Source organism: Artemia sp. Qi Xiang Cuo, chromosome 19, assembly GCF_049724085.1.
Source record: "Artemia sp. Qi Xiang Cuo chromosome 19, ASM4972408v1, whole genome shotgun sequence".
In the NCBI taxonomy this organism is placed as follows: domain Eukaryota; kingdom Metazoa; phylum Arthropoda; class Branchiopoda; order Anostraca; family Artemiidae; genus Artemia; species Artemia sp. Qi Xiang Cuo.
In genome coordinates, this window is record NC_142812.1 from 26,430,445 (window position 1) to 26,449,642 (window position 19,198).

Below are 19,198 nucleotides of genomic sequence, written 5' to 3' on the forward strand. Positions count from 1 at the left end.
AGGTGCCCGAGGCGGGGCGGCAGCAAGAAAAACACAAAAAAATTAAAAATACCGTTTTGCGCAAAAAATTTGAAATAAGTAAATTAAAATATATAAATATAAACAAATATAAACATGTAAAAATGACTAGAAAATGATTACAAAAAATACACACTGTTGAGCTGGAGACTGACGGAGAAAACTGCCCTCCTCCCACCACTGACAGAAAAATAAGACTCCTCTCCCTCCTACCAACCATAGGGCTTTCGCCAGACCGAGTTGTTTTCTATAGACTATACAATCAACTCGATCTGAAGTAAGATTGTGACCCTGTGGTAGTACCCTCACATCGTCCATAATTTTGCCCTGAAAGACTTTGAAACTATTAATCATCGAAAGAGCGGATAAAATCCAAAAATTCGAAATTAATATCATTTAATTGAATATAAAATCCCAACCTGAAAATATCCACCCAATGTCAATCCCCCTCGCTTTCCAGGAAAGCAAAAAGTACATAAGCTAGAATTTGTTGATAAATATACTAGAGAAAAGAAAACATTATTTATTGGACATACTACTCCCTTCTAGAAAAGATAATAATAGCAGAAAACAAGATTTAGTATAAACAAATTATCGGAAAGCATAATTTTGTCTAGAAATCCTCTTAAGGTATAAATCATCTAGGGTGCGGATAAAACCCCACTGCCTGGGACTGATGTTTTCTCTCTAACGACTTAACATTAAAGCTAAGGGTGCTCTAGAAAGGTATAAAATTCAATGATGAAAATGGAAAAGATGACGTACCATGAAAAAAGGGAAAAATCTGTGGTACGTGCCCAGGAAATACCCCAGGTTTTCAAGAACACCTCCAGCCTTATATGAAGCTATCTCAGGCTTTTAAAAGATGGTATTATTCATCTAAGAATTTTTACGGCTTTAAATTCCAATAATTTGAAGTTCAGGCCACACTTGAGAATACAGTGCTAATTTAAATGGTTATAAAAATGGTATGGTAAAAAATGGCAATGGAAATACCCACCTAAACCAAGCACTACCCAGTAGGAAATACACTACCCAGTCGTCTCATCCCCCTAACCCCTTTCCGAGACAGTAAACAGTGGAATTTGCGAGAAATAAACTAGGCATAGAAATAAATGTTTTATTACACAGGTTGCGAGACATACAAATAGACTAGGATTACTGACCTAATCATATTGAAAAATGGGTCATTCCCCCTAAGATTTATTGCGTCAATTTTGTTGACAAACTTAGTTGGAAGTTCTAGAGCATGAAGTTCGCTTCGACCACAAGAGACATATTTAATTAAATATAAAATCCCGACCTCGAATTATCCATTAAGTCCCATTCCCCCAAGAAAAGAAAAAAATCGAATTTGCGAGGAATAAGCTAGACTTATGAATCAAATGTTTTATTACACAACTTGCGAAAAATAAAACTAGACTAGAATTACTGACCTAAGTTGGCTAAAATTAGATCATCCCCCGTAATATCTATTGCGTCAATTTTGTTGACATTGCACCCTTTCCATAGGGTGATTAATTCTTCACTGATGGAGGATGGGATTTGGGGTTACTACATAGTAAATAGGGGATATTATGAGCTGAAAAATGAGTATAGACAAATTGAGGTGATGGAGGACGCGATGGGGCTTGGAGGAGGAGGGAAATAATAGAGAAATGAGACTCACCTCTTGATAACGAGATTTATCCATTATTTTTTAGATAGTTGCTTCACGTTCTAGAATCAAAACAGGACTAATGGAAAATCTCTCTTCTGGCACCTATTTATAGCGCCCTGGGACACGAAGGCTTTGCATGGGGCTTATATTTTTAGAGGTCCTGGGACATGGGAAGGAAAGTACAGAATAGACGTCTAGACTTCTGAATAGGGGCTTCTATTTTTAGAGGGAGGATAAAACAAGAAAATATTTTGCAAAAAATGGCTAATAATCGAAACAAATGGCGGTTGCTAGAGGAAATACTGGAACACCTGGGAGTGTCATGGGAAGTCTACCAGGGCTCTCGTGCTGTCACAGGGCATGGCTTTAAAATCCCATGTTATTTTCCAATGGACCAATTTAAAGCGCGAGGGTGTGTTGTGGGAATCTCTCCAGCCGACCGGTAGAAACAGGTGACCGCATTGCCCAGGTGCGAGGGACTAGGGGCTCCACTTGTACACCCCTATTGGACCACTAGAAGCCCCTATTGGGCCGGTCGAACCTTAAATGCCCTCGCTATTGACATAAATCATTTTCATATACAGATACATGGGGAGGCTTAGGAGAAATTTGTCAAAGTGACTAAAAGAGCATAGTTTATAAGAACAGCGAAAGATAAAATAAGTATTTCGGTCCCTGAACATCTAAATATCTGTCCTTGAATGCACAATGACTTTTCAAACGTTCTTTCTTTTATAATTTAAAGAAAATAGAAGAGCCAGGTAACCAAAAAAGGTTTCTTCGAAAGCGATATTTGTACATAAAGCACTTACGAAGGAATTTGTTTTTAATAGGTTGTGCTTTTATTCATTTATCAGAGAATAATTAATTCAGACTTCACTGCAAATATTTGTAACGAAAATGGTTATTATATCTAGATAGAGAATTGAATGGCGAATCAGACAAATATTTTTTCTTGACTACATTTCTCCCCCTCCACGCTTAAAAGTGGCTTATATGAGTTTGTTAATACTAAAATATACTGAACTCATTAAACTTAAGAATATAAAAAAAAAACTCTATTTTTTCAAATCATGAGAGCTTGTTGTCTTTCGGATCATACGAGTTTTGGTTCAGTACAATAGACTCTTGGGGAAAAAAAGAAAAAGCGGAAACACGACAATCACTTTACTTATGCTAATTTTTTAGTTTTCTCAATTTCCGACAAGGGGAACTGTTTACTTCTAATAAGGGCCATGGACCACGAAAAATGGATTTACTACCTTAAATTTACATTCCTTGGCAGTTTGGCTCTCTTTGGGCAAAAGCTAATGTTTTTGGCACAGAATAGCAGACAATTACCTTTTGCTTTGATGTGATCTCATTCATTACTTGTGAGTTTTATTAATAAAAATTACGATTTTTGTTAAAATGAGGCTTCTCCTAATATCCCAAGATTATTTATTCTATATGATTACTCAGAGGCGACAGCAGCGCTACCCATTTAAAACTGTAATTGTCTTGTTCAAGGTGAGGGACAGTAAGTACCAAGCACAAAGTTTTTGAAAACTGTGATTTTTTTTTACTTTGACACGGTGTAGTTTTGATTGGACAATGGTGGACTTTCTATTTCGATTTGATGTCATTTTTGAAGGAATGCAGGCTATTTTTTGAAATTCTTATAAATTTCTTATCTTAATTGCATATTATTGTTTTGTTGAATCTAAATGAAAATTTTCTGGGCAACCATGAGCCTTGCTTTGGTCATTACTAGACTGCAGCTATTGCTGTAACCGTGATGCGTTTGAAATAGCGATCTATTTGGGCACTACGACTAGCGACCAACGTTTGCGGCAACTGAACTCGGAAGCTGTGCCGAAATTAGAGTGGTTGACTTTAAAAGTATAGTTCAGAAGCATCAAGGAATAAGAAAAGATTTGAGGGATTGGAAACTTCTTGGAAGGGGGTAAAGAGGAAGGTTTTGAATTGATTGGGATGGAGGAGGAACGTGCCTAGCTGGGTTAACATCAAACAGCTTGGTGCTGCAGCGAGTTGTTAGTAGCAGTATTCCTAATCTCTATTTAAATTCAAAGGAAATACATGACTTCGCTAGGTTCTGATCAATCAAAATTAAGATTGTTTCCAGCTGATCAAACAGTTAGTGGTAACGAACTGTAAATAAGGAACGACCCGGCTCAATAGTAACCGATACTCTAGAAAACGGAAATTTGATGTCAATAGATATATCAAAGAATCTGATTTTTATGCAGATCCCAAATATATAAGTTTCTTTAAGCTTAATCTTACCCATCAAAGGTTAAGAGCCTGAGAAAATTTGCCTGATTTTCAAAAAAAGGAGGAAACACCCCCTGAAAACCACAGAATCTTATTGAAAATCACACCATCAGATTTAGTGTATCAGAAACCCACACTGAGGAGGTTTCAAGCTCCTACCTTGAAAAATGTGGAATTTTGTATTTTTGCCCTAAGAAAGATCACGAATGTGTGTTTATTCTTTTTTTATTTATTTTTTTTCCCAGAGGTGATCGTATCGACCCAGTGATCCTAGAATATCAAGAGAAGACTCATTCGAACTTAAATTAAAATTTCTAGTGGCCTTTTTAAGTGACCAAAAAATTGTAGGGCAACTAGGCCCCCTCCCGTGGCCCTTTTTTCTCAAGATCGTCTGGTGAAAATTTGGGGATTGCCATTTTGTTTAACGTAGCTGAGGGGCCGAATAAATATACCTTCGAAGATATCATAACCCTCCAAAGCCCTTGGGTGAAGGTCTTTAAGTTACAAAATTTGCCCATTGTTTATCTGTAGTATTTGCTATTGGGAAGAATACATACATTTTCGGGTGATAAGGGCAAATTTTCTACAGGTGGGATTTGCCACGGGGAGAATCTGTCGTGAGGAGAGAATTTTTCAGGGGGTGAATTTTTGGGGGGAAATTTTACACTGGTGAAATTTGCCAGAATTTCTATACGAGATTTTGCTTATGTCTTGCTTTCTCTTTGTCGATTCAATTTTACGCGCGAAGATGCTAAGGGTAAGTTTCCGGGGTAAATTTTTACCAGGATTTAATTGTCTAGAGCAGTGGTTCTCAAACGTATTTAGACAATGGCCCCCTTTTTACCCGCAAAACGTTTTAGGTACCCCTTCTCAGTTACCGGTACTAGTAAACTATAGCTAAAATGTAAATAAAATTGCCAGTCCTAGAGTTAAAGGGCTGTTTTTTTTGTGTTGGCTGGCCGTTTACGCCCTAAGAAATTTTGCATACCCCCAAGGGGTACGCGTACCACAATTTGAGAACCTTTGGTCTAGAGAATAAGTCTTTTTACCACGTGCTTTTACCACGGCTAGTTTGAAGATCACCGGCTCCTAGAGCACAGTATCAAGACCGTTTCGGTCTTTTTCGGCTTTCGTGGTCGCTTTTCCCTTATAATCTGGAGAGAGAACTGTCCGAAAACGCTTGGGTAGCAGACGGTGTGTCAGTAGCACAAAATGAAAACTGGAAAGAAAAGTAAAGAAAGAAAAACAAGCCAGTCATTTTCTTCCATGTCGCACAAAGCAAATTTGCCGGACTATTTCAAGTTCGTGGTCAGTATCTCAATATCTCAACAATAGTGGTCAGATCTCAAGTTCTTTCTTACAAGGAACTCGAGCTAGGCTTTCGCTGCAATCTAAAAGTGAAGAGACAAACACAACATGTTTTACAATTCATTTGGATGTTGCAAGGACACTATCAACATTAAACATTACCTTTTGAATTGCTGAAAAACAGAATAACAAATTTGTTTAAATTCTAGCGAACCATGTGCCTGCGCTTGAACATCACTGAATAATTCTCAGTATAGACCATACAAATTTTATTATTCACACAAAACCTCTCAGAACGCTTCCATTCATTTGCTTTCAGAAGAAGTTATGGAGAAGGTCCTTGACAAAGTCTTGTATTCAAAATTTTGTTGTGTAATGGCTGATACGACACCCGATCCTTCAGTCTCCTAACCTTGCACTTGTAATCTACCCTGTCAGCAGAGAAGGGACACCTAGAGAGATTTCATTGTACGTTAGGGATGCTAATAGAAAACAAGGCAGGGTATAACCAAAATTGTAATTGTAACACGTTCAACTGGAGGAACTCATTTGGATAAACTAGCTTTTCACTCTTATGACTATGCAAGTGTACTGACCGGTCTTTTTCATGAAGCCACGCAGGAATTATTGGAACTTCTTAATTGTTGTGTACCTCATATTCCCTGCTAGGCCCACATACTCTATATCTTTATAGCAGAGCTATTGAATATCCTAGAAAAAATATGTGTTCTTTTCATCTACAAAACATTTTGCCATACTTAAAGAAAACGTCTCTTCCATTGAAAGTAATCTCAATCTCCAGAACTGATCATGGACTGGATAGACGGTAAGGGCTGAAACCATAAAATCAGTGGTTGCTTCGTTTGAAGTAATAGTCTCAGACCTTGACGAAATAAAACATACGATGAACACCGACACGAAGACAAAAGCAAAGGCCGGTGGCATTCTGAAGAGGGTTTTCGATATTGATTTATTCGCTTGTCTCTTGCTCATTTAAATTATTATCTACATGGCCAAGATTGCAGCAGAAAAGCACGAAGAAGAGAGGATTGACGTCACTGACTTAATTTAGGTGCTTGAAGCTACGAAGTTACTTTTGAAAAAATGTTTGGGGAGAAAATGCCATGCAATTTAAAAATACTTTCTAAGACCACACTGGCTATACATGACATATGAAGCTAAGAGAGGTGAGAAAACGAGGAATTTGTCAGCCAGTGGCAAAAACATGAAAACGAAAAACAAGCAAATATTTCGTCAAGGACCTCCGCCAAGTCGTCCTCAGTGCTTAACAAAAAAGAAGAAAAGTAAAAACACAACTGAAATCGAACCTTTCGGAGTTTACAGCACACGATACAAACAGAGCCTGAATGAAAGACCAGGCCGAAACGATATCCTTGATACGATCTATATATAAAGGATATCTATGATATCTTTTCTGTTCGGGAACACGAAGAGGACTCTCTTGAGGATTTTTTGGTAAATTCAAACTCTTTTGATTCGAATCCCCAATTCACAATGGAACTAGAAGATTCAAGAAAGCTGCCTTTCTTGGATGTTTTGATTATAAAAAATACCCTAGCCTTGAACTTTCCATATACAGAAGCCGACCCATAATGATCGGTATCTGCAATTCTCGTCAAATCACCCTCCTTCTGGTAAAAGAGGGGTAATAATCTCTTTAGTCGACAGAGTTTTAAAATTTTGTTCACTTAATTACGTAAATTCTGAATTAAATTTTATCAAAGATATTCTTTTCTGCAATTGCTACCCAATAAACCTTATTGAAAATATCATAGATAGACGATTAAAAAGATAAATCAAGAAAACAGGGAGCCCGTCCTCCTTGATTCAGTGGTTCCGGCAATTGAGAAAAAACTTTCCCAGCTCTACCATACATTTCAAAACTTAGTGATAAACTTGGAAAAATTTTAAATAAACACAATCTCTCTGTTACTTTCAAAAGTGAACAAAAAGTTGAACATTTTTTCAACTCAGGAAAAGATAAAACTGACCATGTACTCGGTAGTGGTGTCTACAGAGTCCCGTGTTCATGCGGGAAATTTTCCTTTGGTAGGACCCATCAACAACTTGGTGAACGTTTGCATGAACACAAAACTTCAATAGATAAGTCCCTGGGATTGAAAAATAAAAATGACAACTTTGATCCTGCCTTGGCTCAGCATATTTTCGAAAACCTGAAACATCTTGTTCTTTTTGAGGAGGCAACCTTAATATCCACTGTAAATGGCCTACAGCAGTCTTTTAACGAGGTAATTGAGATAAACAATATATTAACATAAATTTGGCCATAAATAGAGACACCGGAGACATTTCATTAAGCCCAATTTATAACAATTTAATACTAAAAGACTCAATTGATATTTGCACTAAGTCAAATTTAAGAGAACCTATTTGCATGCCTAATGAAAACCGAATTTACAGACAAGCAAAAAGTATCGCGACGCAAAACATTCTTGCTCAATCTCTTTGGTAAATATTTTCTTTCATTCGTTTCGGCTTGGTCTTTCATTCAGTGTCTGTTCGTATCGTGTACAGTAAACTCCAAAAGGATTGATTTCTGTTGTGTTTTTTCTTTTCTTCTTTTTTGTTATGCACTGAGGACGACTTGGCGGAGGTCCTTGTCGAAATATTTGCTTGTTTTTCGTCTTCATTTTTTTGCCACTGGCTGACAAAATCCTCGTTTTCTCACCCTTTTTTGGTTTTATTTTTCATTTATTATTTCCTTTCGTCTCTTAGCTTCATGTGCAAGGCAATTTACCAAAAGAATGGAAGTCGATCCAGAGGCTGATTTCATAAGACATCGTCAAAGACTTGAACCAGGTCATCTTGACAGACTAACTAAAAGTCAAGCCAATATCTCATTGTACCAGTTGTATAAAACAATATTTTAGAATCATGCTTAACAATTTGAATACAATGGCGGAGAATAAGTCCGGAGCTTGCCTTGCCGATTTTCAGCTATTTTGCTCCTAACTATAGCCTCCTTGAAAAAAGAATCTCAGTTGCAGAAACTCTCTTTTGTAGTTTATTTGTGCGCAAACCACGAAAGAGATCAAAGGGCTCTTCAAGTAGAGCCTGAGAATTTTTCTGGTTTTTTTCAGTCTTGTCGAGACGCTAATTGCTTTCGAAAAGTTCTAGGTGAAGGGTATTAATTGAAACAAGCTAAATGTTTTTGCAATTTCACTGCAACTACACGCGTTGCAGCTGCTGCTGCTACTGAAAGAAAACCAACGAACTCAAGTTGATTAAGAATTTACTGGTGACTATTTTTCATTTTTGACTTTTTAGTTATTGTCAATGAACTCTCAGATAAAATGTTTTATAATTGTAAAACATGACCTAGAAATTATTTAAGTGAGGGATTATTGTTTATTAACTTTTAGGTGAAATGTTTTATAATCGTTATACAAGATCTAGAAGTCGTTTATATTGGGGATACCCTCCCTATCCCGACTGCCTTTAGCCACCCCTGCTGTTAAGCTCTTGGAATATTTACTATTGTGAGAGGCATTGCTTTGGTAACTTTGGCTCTTTTATTCCAACTCTGCTTTGGAATCACATGAAAAGCAGAGCATTCATGGCATACTCAACATTGGGACATTGCACCTAGGCTATTTTACATGCTTTCCACAATCCGTGGTATTAGTCTTAATATGTGTGATATTAAACGCTTAATGTCCAGGGCAGCAGGTTCAATTTCATGGACTCATATTATAAAAACTGAAGATCACGGAACAAAATATTTTTAAAACTTATGCAAGGGTATGATGGTCTCGCTAAAACTACATGCACAGATAAGCTGGATGTTGGCATAAAAATGTGGTGCTACGCTAAGAATGTTTTTCTTACGACAAAATTTGTCGAGGCTGTTAACAATTTAAAGCCTTATGCACCACATTTCAACTCTTCCTAGAGTTATGTCCGTTTCCTCTTAAGATAATTATCAGGGATTTTAAAGGAATATCCTTTTGAAGAAATTTTTCATGGAAAAAAATCCCTCATGAGACCATTCCACATCGAGATGGAGTGTTGTACAAAGCTATTGTTCAATTACTCACTGAGGACGGGGGGTGTCTTTTTTTTATTTATCCGACTGTACCGCGTTTCTGCATTTTGCCATACTGAATTGGCGAACGTAATAACTTGCCGAAGGGAGGTTAGCATATGTCACATACTTATAGAAATAACTATTGACTCAAAATCGGACCTCTCACTGAAAAGTTCTTAAATTAACCGACTGGAGCTACAACTCATCTTTGAAACCCTATTCTGGATATTTTCGAGTGGTGCTGCCAGTGTGTTTTGAGCTCCTTCAAAATGAGCATTCTTGTTGGGCAGTAGGCCTAATGCCCTACTCATATAAGAACAAAATATAATGGAAGTCAACTCTAAGACAGTAATAATAAACTAAGAAAATTCGAAGTAAACTCTAATGTTTCAGTAACTTAGATAGTAAACTCTATTATTTTAGCAGTGAGCTTTTTATATGAAATCTGTTTCTATTATATCCCATCTTCTTGTCCGATAAGTAACATGTTTTTCTTAAATCCAATGCATATCTGTATTATTTCGTATGATTCCTGCTTGACGAGCAATCAAGCCTGAAGTCTTGTTTATTCATAGTCTAATATGACTATCTGTTTTAACCGTCCTAAAAATATAAGAGTTGGTTCTTGATCCGTGCAAAACACTTGCCTAGATATAACTTATCTCCCCCCCCCCAAAAAAAAAATCAATAGATGAGTAAGTCCAAAAATCACTAGATTTGAGAAAAAATTTCCAAATTGCTAATTGCTAGTTTATTGCAAGAAACGTCTCGATTGCTCTTGTTTCAAACCATTTATCTAGTTTACTCCTTCTCAAAAAGTTCTGTTTGGACATTTATTTTTGTCTTTTTAATGGGGCTCTAGAAATTGCAAGGAAATCCAAGCCCCAAAAAGATTCAACTTTTGAGCCAAAAAAATATATCAAAGACTAAAATTTTCAAACAAAAACCTTATCTAGAGAGCAAAAACTGTCGGAAAAAAAAATCATCACTAAGGGAAAAACCATCCCTGGTGAAACAAAAAGTCCCCAGAACTAGCGATAAATTACACAGGGTGGCAGCATTTGTTTTACCGAGGGATTGTCGACTATTTTAATATACTTTTTAATTTATGCTAGTTTACTTTAATTTTATTCTAGATAATAGATTTGATATAATTCTTACTGAGTCAGAATACAGGATAACAATGGTGCTCAGAATACATCCTGTTAAGGTAGAAGATTTTCGAAAATACAAATGTTTTATCAGAAACAGTTTAGGAGATGCTGAGGGATCCATCCTTTTACAAGGTGAGTTTTATCTTATAAAACAATGAAAAATTATAATTGACATACTATTAGAAAAAAATCCAATTATAGCAGCAAAGATATTCTTCTACTTCAAGTTCAGTAACTTAAAATTCATTTGGTAAGAGTGTTTTGTTTATTTTGTAAAGATGTTACTAAAAAAGCAGTGAACTATTTAAGACAAAAATGAATAATGGTATACGTATCCTCCAAAATTAGACACGAACCCCGAAATAAGTTGAAACCCTGTCAAGTGCAATCCTGACGAAACCACTTGTTCAAGTTTAAAAAGCAGTTCCAACATTCTGTTCACATTTAAGATGGGGAAAATTATACAATTGGAAAAATCAGCCTGTCGTTGTAAACAATAGCATATCTTTTGGCATCAGCATATGTGATTCACAATTTTACAGTCAAAGATAAAACTAGTTCGGGCTTTCTGCTCTCCCTAATAAGAAGTACGAAGCAAATTCCTTGACGTGTCTATCTAAAACAAATAATATTTATCAATTTAGATTAGACTATTAATTTCTTTCTGCTACTGTTAGTGACCTCGGCAGACTATGAAGGAGAGTAAAAAGTGTTGTAAGGCCCTTCAAGTGCGTTGCAGTACAGCACAGTACTTCAAAAAGTATGTAAAGTATCACTTAAATAAAAACTCAAGTACGGAAAACTAAAGAACCACTTAAGTAAATTTGACTAAAAATTGAGAAAACGTAAATACTGATTGTTTAAGTAAAACGCTGCAAAACTTGTTGCAACATTTGGTTAATCTCTACGTTTACACCTTTGGCGTCACTGGTAATCCAAAGTACCTGGCTTCAGACCCTTTCCATATTATATTTGCTTATCAAAAATATAAATTTGGTAATCAAGCCTAATATTATGAAGCAAACTAGCCTCTGGAGAATACTAAAATACCTTGGACTCGAGGTAAATCAACAATATAGGAGTAAAAAAAAAACTAACTGGTTTCCTACTCTAATGAAGTACTGTGGGGGACATGAAGCCTCACCTAAAACTTATTTCCATGCTTTAACGGATACGTCACATTTTAAGAGGTCAATATCCCACAAAAGCTTTAGGGAAATAATATCTTTAATGTTATTCTGACCCTGACAAAAGAAATATAAAGAATTATTATCCTAGGAAGCTAGTCAAATTCATCGTCCCATTTTCTAAATTAGCCAAAAGTCGGAAAAAATCGAATCTACTTCAATTCCAACAACATAAACTTTAAGCTACATAAACTTTAAAAGGTACTGTACATGTTTTAAATCTCAATAAATCTTACTCCTGCACAAAAGGCTAACTTGTTTAAAAAAATCTTGAAATAAAAAATTTCAGATCTTCTAAAATTTCGTCGTGTAAAATCGTTCCTTCAATAGTTGGCTAAGCGAGTAACTCTCTAATAACTTGGCGGCGGTTACTGACTTTTTCACAGTTTATAGAAAGAATCATATCGATAAAACCTGAGCTGGGGGCTGCAAAGATTTATTTCTTTTTCCCCTCTTCTATTTACTTTCAGTTCATTGTTCTTCACAGCACAGACATCATGTCCTTTAAATTAGTTGTCATCTTCTCTCAAAAGTCAACTTTTTCTAGCGCAAGTCAATAAGGTATGCTTTATTTTTCAGAAATAAGCGCTGTGAATTTGGAATCTAGAGGTGACCGCCAAACTTTCTCAACAAGGGGCACCTTGATTAGTAACACACCATTAGGTAACAGTCCTGCTATTATTAACGTAGAAACTACTCCATGAATCAATTTTCATTTTGTTGTGAATGTGATACTTTCATTATTTTGTGATTTACATGTTTTTTTTCTGGAAAAAAACGTTTTCTGACAAATTTTAATACCCGCAGTCGATTATCGCATATGAGTGGGAGCGATGCTTGCCCTCGTCCCAAAATCGTTTGGCTAGTCGTACCTCTACTCCCTAATCTAGTTTATTTTTGAATTCATATTCTTTAAAATATTGGTACTGGTGAACCTGAAGGGGTTAATCAAACTTTTAATTAACAAAAAACCATCGCATCTGAAGCTTATGTAAAATTACGATAAGAGATAACCATCTAAAATATTCCAGAATTCCTGGAAAGGTGGGAAAGCATAAGCTATAAGCAAACTGAGATGCTGGTTTAGCTGTCGGCACAAACTTAGTCTTATTGATGGACCACGATTCCACATGATTTCACATGAAACACGTCGATATTTGTTATTTCTGGTGATTGCCGAATTTCGCCAAATTTTTTGGTTAGTTTCGACAACGTTTCGAAAACGAGCTTATGTTGATTAATTTTTAATTTTGTAAAGAATTTTTCATTTTAAATATAGTTTTCAGATATCATGTTCATATTATAGGAGCATTCATTTAAAAGAAGCTTAAATCTTATTAAAAGGAGCATTTTCAGTATAAAAAAAAAAAAAAAAAAAAAAAAAAAAAAGAGAATCATAAAAGACCAAATATTCAACATACTAGCAGCCAGCCAACACTGTAGAATAACTCACTTTTGAACTGGGTCAATTCGAAGCACAATATGGAAAGTCCTCTTCTGTCAAACCTTGTAATTTTGATTTGGATTTGCTTAAAAAATTTTCGTACTCACTTTGATTTTATTTTAAACCTTCTAAAGAGCTAATTAAGTGTGGAATTATCTGAATGCTAATTAAATAACTGACAGCTGAATCTGTTGGACGACAAGTATAAAAAGCAAAAAATGCAGCGTATACACTTTTGTAAGGATCAGATGAAAAAATTGTCACCCCCCTCCTTCAAACTAAATTTCAACTGCCTTTGCTGCTAGTAATAAAAATAGGTGGAAGTAAGTGGGGTAGTAAATCAGTATTTCAAAAATGATATGATGGACAATTACTACTCTTTATAATCCTTCTTTTATAATTTAGCCCAATGCAGCTCATTATTTATATATAAGAAAGATCAATTTGAACGTATATAATTTTATTATAAAAAATTAACAACTTGAAGTTAGGATAAACACAACAGAGATAAAATCTGTATCAAACAGTTCGTGGTAACAAACTGTAAGTAAGGAGCGACCCGGCTCAATAGTAACCGAAACTCTAAAAAACGGAATTTTGATACCAATAGATACAGCAAAGTAATCAGATTTTATGCTGATTTTAAATATATAAGTTTCATCAAGTTTAGTCTTACCCATCAAAAGTTAAGAGCCTGAAAAAATTTGCCTTATTTTGGAAAAAAAGGAGAAACACGCCCTAAGTCATGGAGCTTTTATGAAAAAGACACCATCAGATTCAGCATATTAGACAACCCAACTAGAGGTTTCAAGCTCTTATCTGCAAAAATGTGGAATTTTGTATTTTTGGCCAGAAAAAAGATAACGGGTGCGTGTTTATTTGTTGTTGTTTTTTATTTTTTTTGTTTTTTTTTAGGGGTGATCTTATCGATCCAGTATTCCTAGAATATCATGAGAGGGCTCATTCGAATGGAAATTAAAAGTTCTAGTGCCCTTTTCAAGTGACTAAAAAATTGGAGGGCAACTTGGCCCCCTCCCACGCTCATTTTTTTCCGAAGTCACCCAATCAAAATTTTGAGATAGCCATTTTGTTCAGCATTTTCGAAAATCTAATTAATATGTCTTTGAGGATGATTTAATCCCCCACAGTTCACGGGGGAAGGGCTGTAAGTTATAAACTTTGCCCATTGTTTACATATAGTTTTGGTTATTGGGAAGAATGCAGGCTTTTTCAGAAGGAATTTTTTTCTGGTGGGGGGGGGGGTCGGAGTAGGGGCTATGGAGGAGAATCTTTCCATGGAGGTTGTTTCCTTGGGGAAGGTGCATTTCTATGAAGGGGGCACCAGATTTCCCAGCATTATTTAAAACACGATCAGAAATTGAATAAAAAACAAATTTGTTTCAACTGACAGTAAGGAGCAACATTAAAACTAAAAACGAACAGAAATTATTCCGTATATGAAAGCGGCTGTCCCCTCCTCAACGCCTCGCTCTTTACGCTAAATTTTGACTTTGTCTCACAACTTTATTTTTTAAAACAATAAAAAACTTTAGCGCAAAGAGCGAGGCGTTGCGGAGGGGGCAGCCCCTTTCATATACGGAATAATTTCTGTTCTTTTTAAGTTTTAATGTCGCTCCTTACCTTCAAGCAAAAAAAAAACTTTTTTTTCATTTGATTTCGAGAAAGGAGAGACACGCAGATATTTAGTCGGAAGAGAGAGCAAACTCGCAAGATAATCACGAAATCTTGAGATATCTGGGGTCTCCTGGAAATTTACCAGTAAAAAGAGAGGCAAAGAAATTATAATTCTCATTGCCCCTTCCCCATCCCGAATAGAGTTTTACCTGAAAGTTTCAACTAAATGTAGCCGCCAAGGGACAATACAGGGTAAATTTACCTAAATTATAACTTACGAAAAAATCGTTTAAGAACATGAAAAATGTCTCCCTGGCTCTTAATCTAATTTTTGTTCTTCTGCGTGTGCATGTTAGTATAATATTTTTTTTTCTACACCGCAAATGTAACTTTTACCTAAGGAAAAATAAAGTATGAATATTTCTTGGGAAAAATCTAAATCTACGATTTTGTGATTAAAAATATTAATGATCAAACGTTCTGCGGATTAGTGCATTGAGGCTTGATAGTTGGTTTTATCCATGTGCTGTATTGATATATAAAAATATCAAGGCCGTATCCAGGGGGGGGGTTACCCGGTTTGAACCCCCCCCCCCCCCGAAATTTTTAACCGAGTCGAAAATAAGTCAAAAATTAATAAAACCTAGGTAAAAATCAGTAAAATTAGTCGAAAACTGAGTCAAGAATTAGTAAACCCCCCCCCCGAAAAAAAAATCCTGGATCCGCGCCTGAAAAATATATAAAAAAAATTGATTTTCTATAAATAGTTTTTTTCTAGAGCTACGATCATTATATATATATATATATATATATATATATATATATATATATATATATATATATATATATATATATATATATATATATATATATATATATATATATATATATATATATATATATATATATATATATATATATATATATATATATATATATATATATATATATATATATATATATATATATATATATATATATATATATATATATATATATAATTATATATATATATATTTGTATTTATTAAAACCACGCAGACTTTCCTTATGTTCACTAATAATCCAATAAATCAAGGGTATCAGTGCATAGTGCTTTTAATGGAGATTAGATTTTGCCAGGGTGAACACAAAACACTAGAAGGGAGTCTGAAACCCGGCGTCCGACTGGAAAAGGAAATTTTTTTTAACTTGTGTTTTATGCGAAGAATAGCTGTAATTTTAGAGCCAGAAGAGGGTAGCAGCTGGTTATCCGATATTAATTAGAATGAGACTATAAAATACTCTATGTTATTTAGGGATTTCTGGAGAGAAGACGAAAGTACAAGCTGTAAACACACAGAGAAGGAGAAATAGTCGCATACAGAGGCATATAAAGAATTTATTGTATCAGCAGAAGGAATAGCAGAACTCCAGCATTCCTAAAAAAAGATAATAAAACAATTTCAATCTTGAGTAAATTTAATTACATTAATAATTTTAATGTCGAGTTGTGATGTTTAAGCTATAAGCTATAAAATCGCTCCTTCAAAAAAAACTTCAACCCAATAATAGAAGGGAGGTTTTTGACCAAAGAAAAAAAAATGAAGGGTTAGGCTGAATAAAACCTCCAATGTGCTAGCACACAGCCGTCGCTTAAAAACAAATTTCTTCTGAATTGTATCAATTTAAAGCATCATATTTAAAACCCTCAAACCTCGTAACTTTCATTTAGAGTTCCTTTAAACTGTTTTTCAATTCAATTTTATGTTGGACTGTTGAAAGTGCTAATCTAGCCTACAATTCTCTTCATATTTATGCATGAATATATAATACATGTATGCATTACGAAACTGAAGAAACCTACTAAATGAGGGTGATCAAAACATTGGCTTGGTGATGGGGAATAACACTTGTCTTGATAAAAACAAAACATTAGAACGAAGTCAGAAATCAGATGTCAAGCCAGAAAAGTTAAGCTTATGGCACATTATGGAAAGCAAAAACAAGGAATATCAATCCATTGTGGTTGAGTGTCAGTCTGATTTTAAGAAATTCCCAAATCCAGCGTGAAAACCAAGTATTTACACCGGGATGAATGTATCTTTAGTTTGCGACAAATCAAAGGGACCAAGGCCGTATCCAGCGGGGTTAGGGGGTTTGACCCCCCCCCCCAAAAAAAAATCCGACTCGTAAAAAACGTAACAAAAATGAATATAGACAGATTTTTGATGCGTTCTGTTAAGTATTTTAACCCCCCCCCCCCCCGAAAAAGGTCCTTTTATACCCCCTCCCCCACCAAAAAAAAATCTTGGATACGGCCATAAAAGAGACTAATAAGTATTGGCATGAATCCAGGAAGGATTTTGGTGTCAAAGGCAATCTTTGGCACACTGGAACTTTACATTGGAGGAAAGGGTAATACCACACCAAATTTAGTGACTAAGACGGATGAATGAACATTTTGACTCCAAAATTTGAATTCGGCCCGTAAGGGCTTGTGATAGTGTTTTTGAAAATAGATATTTTATCTTATCTAATCATTGTACAAACGATATTGGTATTTGTACCTCAAAGCCAGACTATAGGTCAAATTTGTGTGTCCGCTTTAGAGTATTCGAAAAAAAATCTTAATAAAAATATACTTTCAGTTATCTGCCAACTTACCAAGATCCTTCGCAAGCCTTTGGTTTTATGCAAAATAAAGGATAGATAGTATACATAATGCTTCACATTAAACTTCTAGTATTGGATTTAATTTTGTTCTTCGGATTCTTAACTCAAAATTGAAATGAAAACAAACGTACTATTGCGCAGAGTTGTGTTAGCTTTCAGTTTTCATTATTTTAACACAAATATTCTCACTATATATAATTTGTCCGACTTGCCAGGTCATTGAGCTCATAGCCAAAAATTAGAATTTCAAGTCCCTTTAGGTCAAGTAGAATCTTTGGTTTACACGTTTTTTTCTAAATAAGGAAATCGCAAATCATAATTGTGATTATGGTTGGCTCTCCAGTGATTTCTCTGTAATTCTAGTATTTCTTTTTTTTTTTAAGATTTTGTCAATTGATCTATTTCAATTTACAATTACAATTATTTACAATTGATTTTCTTGAAATTTTGCAATCCAGTAACTTCCTAGGGAAATCTCAGAACATCACGAATATACAGTTTTCCAAGTCTTCTTCTTTATTTTCACTGAAGACCATATCCAGGAGGGAGTTACCAGGTTTGGCCACCTTCCCCCCGAAATGTTTGACTGACTCATAAAATGTAACAAAAATAAATATAAAAATTAAAAAAACAATTAAGTAAAAAAACACACTCTTGGAAGTTTATAATAGAAAAGTTGAATTCTTTAACAAATTATTCAAAAATGTGTACATATCTGTTAAATGTTATATTTTTATTTTGACTGATTTTTATATATTACATTGATTATTGGAGGATTTTCCTAAACTATTTTGTGGGGTCAATGGCAACCCTACTATATGCTTAAATTCTTCTTTTCAGATTTTACCACCCTTCAGACGTCACAAAAGTTAACAAAGCAACATATAGCTGTGTTAGATACTGTATTTGTGAATAGATCTCAACCAATCAATAACGCTGCTTCCTGTTCATCCATTCGTGTTTTATGTATGCTGACGTGTCTTATCATTATTATTATCATCCATTTGTGATATATTTTTTAATGTGTGACTGAATAAAAAGGTTTTGTTAGTCTTTATTTTTGTGAGTTCATAGCTTTGTTCAATGAAAACTAAGTAGGGGCTTTCGTTTGATGGCTTACTACGTGAAACCTTATTTTGCGTTCCGTAAGAACCATTCCTCAACTCATACCTTGCAGTATCTGATTGCAGCATTGGATAACGGATATGTACCAAAGTTAATTTTCATAGACATATGAAAGGCAGTTGATACCTTATATTTCAGTATTTTTCTGGATCGACCTAGGTGTCTAGAAGTTCGTAATGCTCCGTTGCATTGGTCTGAAAGTTACCTTTACGGAAGATCGAACCAAGTAGTTCTAAATGATTTTGTCTCATCTTCGTATCTATTAAAATCTGGAGTGTCTCAAGGCTCCCTTCTAGGTTCTTTGCTTTATTTGTTATATGTTGACACCATTAAATTTAATCTTCAATTTATCCATTATCATAGTTTGTTGATTACATAGCCTTAACAATAAGTGCGAAGTCTATTGATGAGTTTGCGCTAAAAGCAAAATAAGGCGCCTAGAAAGGTGAAAGTTCTTATGAAACTTACTTTAATCTGCATCAACAGGAATGAAACCTTCCTCGTGATCTTCTGCAGAGTAAGAAAGTTTGCTGATGCTAGTGGTCTTATTATGCAATCTAGGAAGCCAGTGCACCAAGTGAATTGCCTACGACCCTTAGGCTCTGTCACGGAATTACCATAGTGATACTATTTCTTCCAAAATTGCAAGAGGAGTTGGAATGCTACGAAG

The 19,198-nt window shown here is 35.0% G+C and overlaps 1 protein-coding gene across 2 annotated transcripts in view; it reads left to right on the forward strand.

The window, feature by feature from the left end:
* LOC148940667 (limbic system-associated membrane protein-like) overlaps positions 1-18,454 on the forward strand; it is a 199,557-nt gene extending 181,103 nt beyond the window's left edge. Inside the window, exons 9-11 of one of the 2 annotated variants that reach the window (XM_089104909.1) lie at positions 10,466-10,615; positions 12,250-12,333; positions 18,244-18,454. In XM_089104909.1, coding sequence (XP_088961035.1) covers positions 10,466-10,615; positions 12,250-12,333; positions 18,244-18,413 — 404 coding nt within the window. In that variant the 3' untranslated portion in view covers positions 18,414-18,454. The remainder of the gene's footprint in view (positions 1-10,465; positions 10,616-12,249; positions 12,334-18,243) is intronic. The other variant, XM_089104910.1, reaches the window with a different exon arrangement.
* Positions 18,455-19,198: the final 744 nt, after the last annotated feature.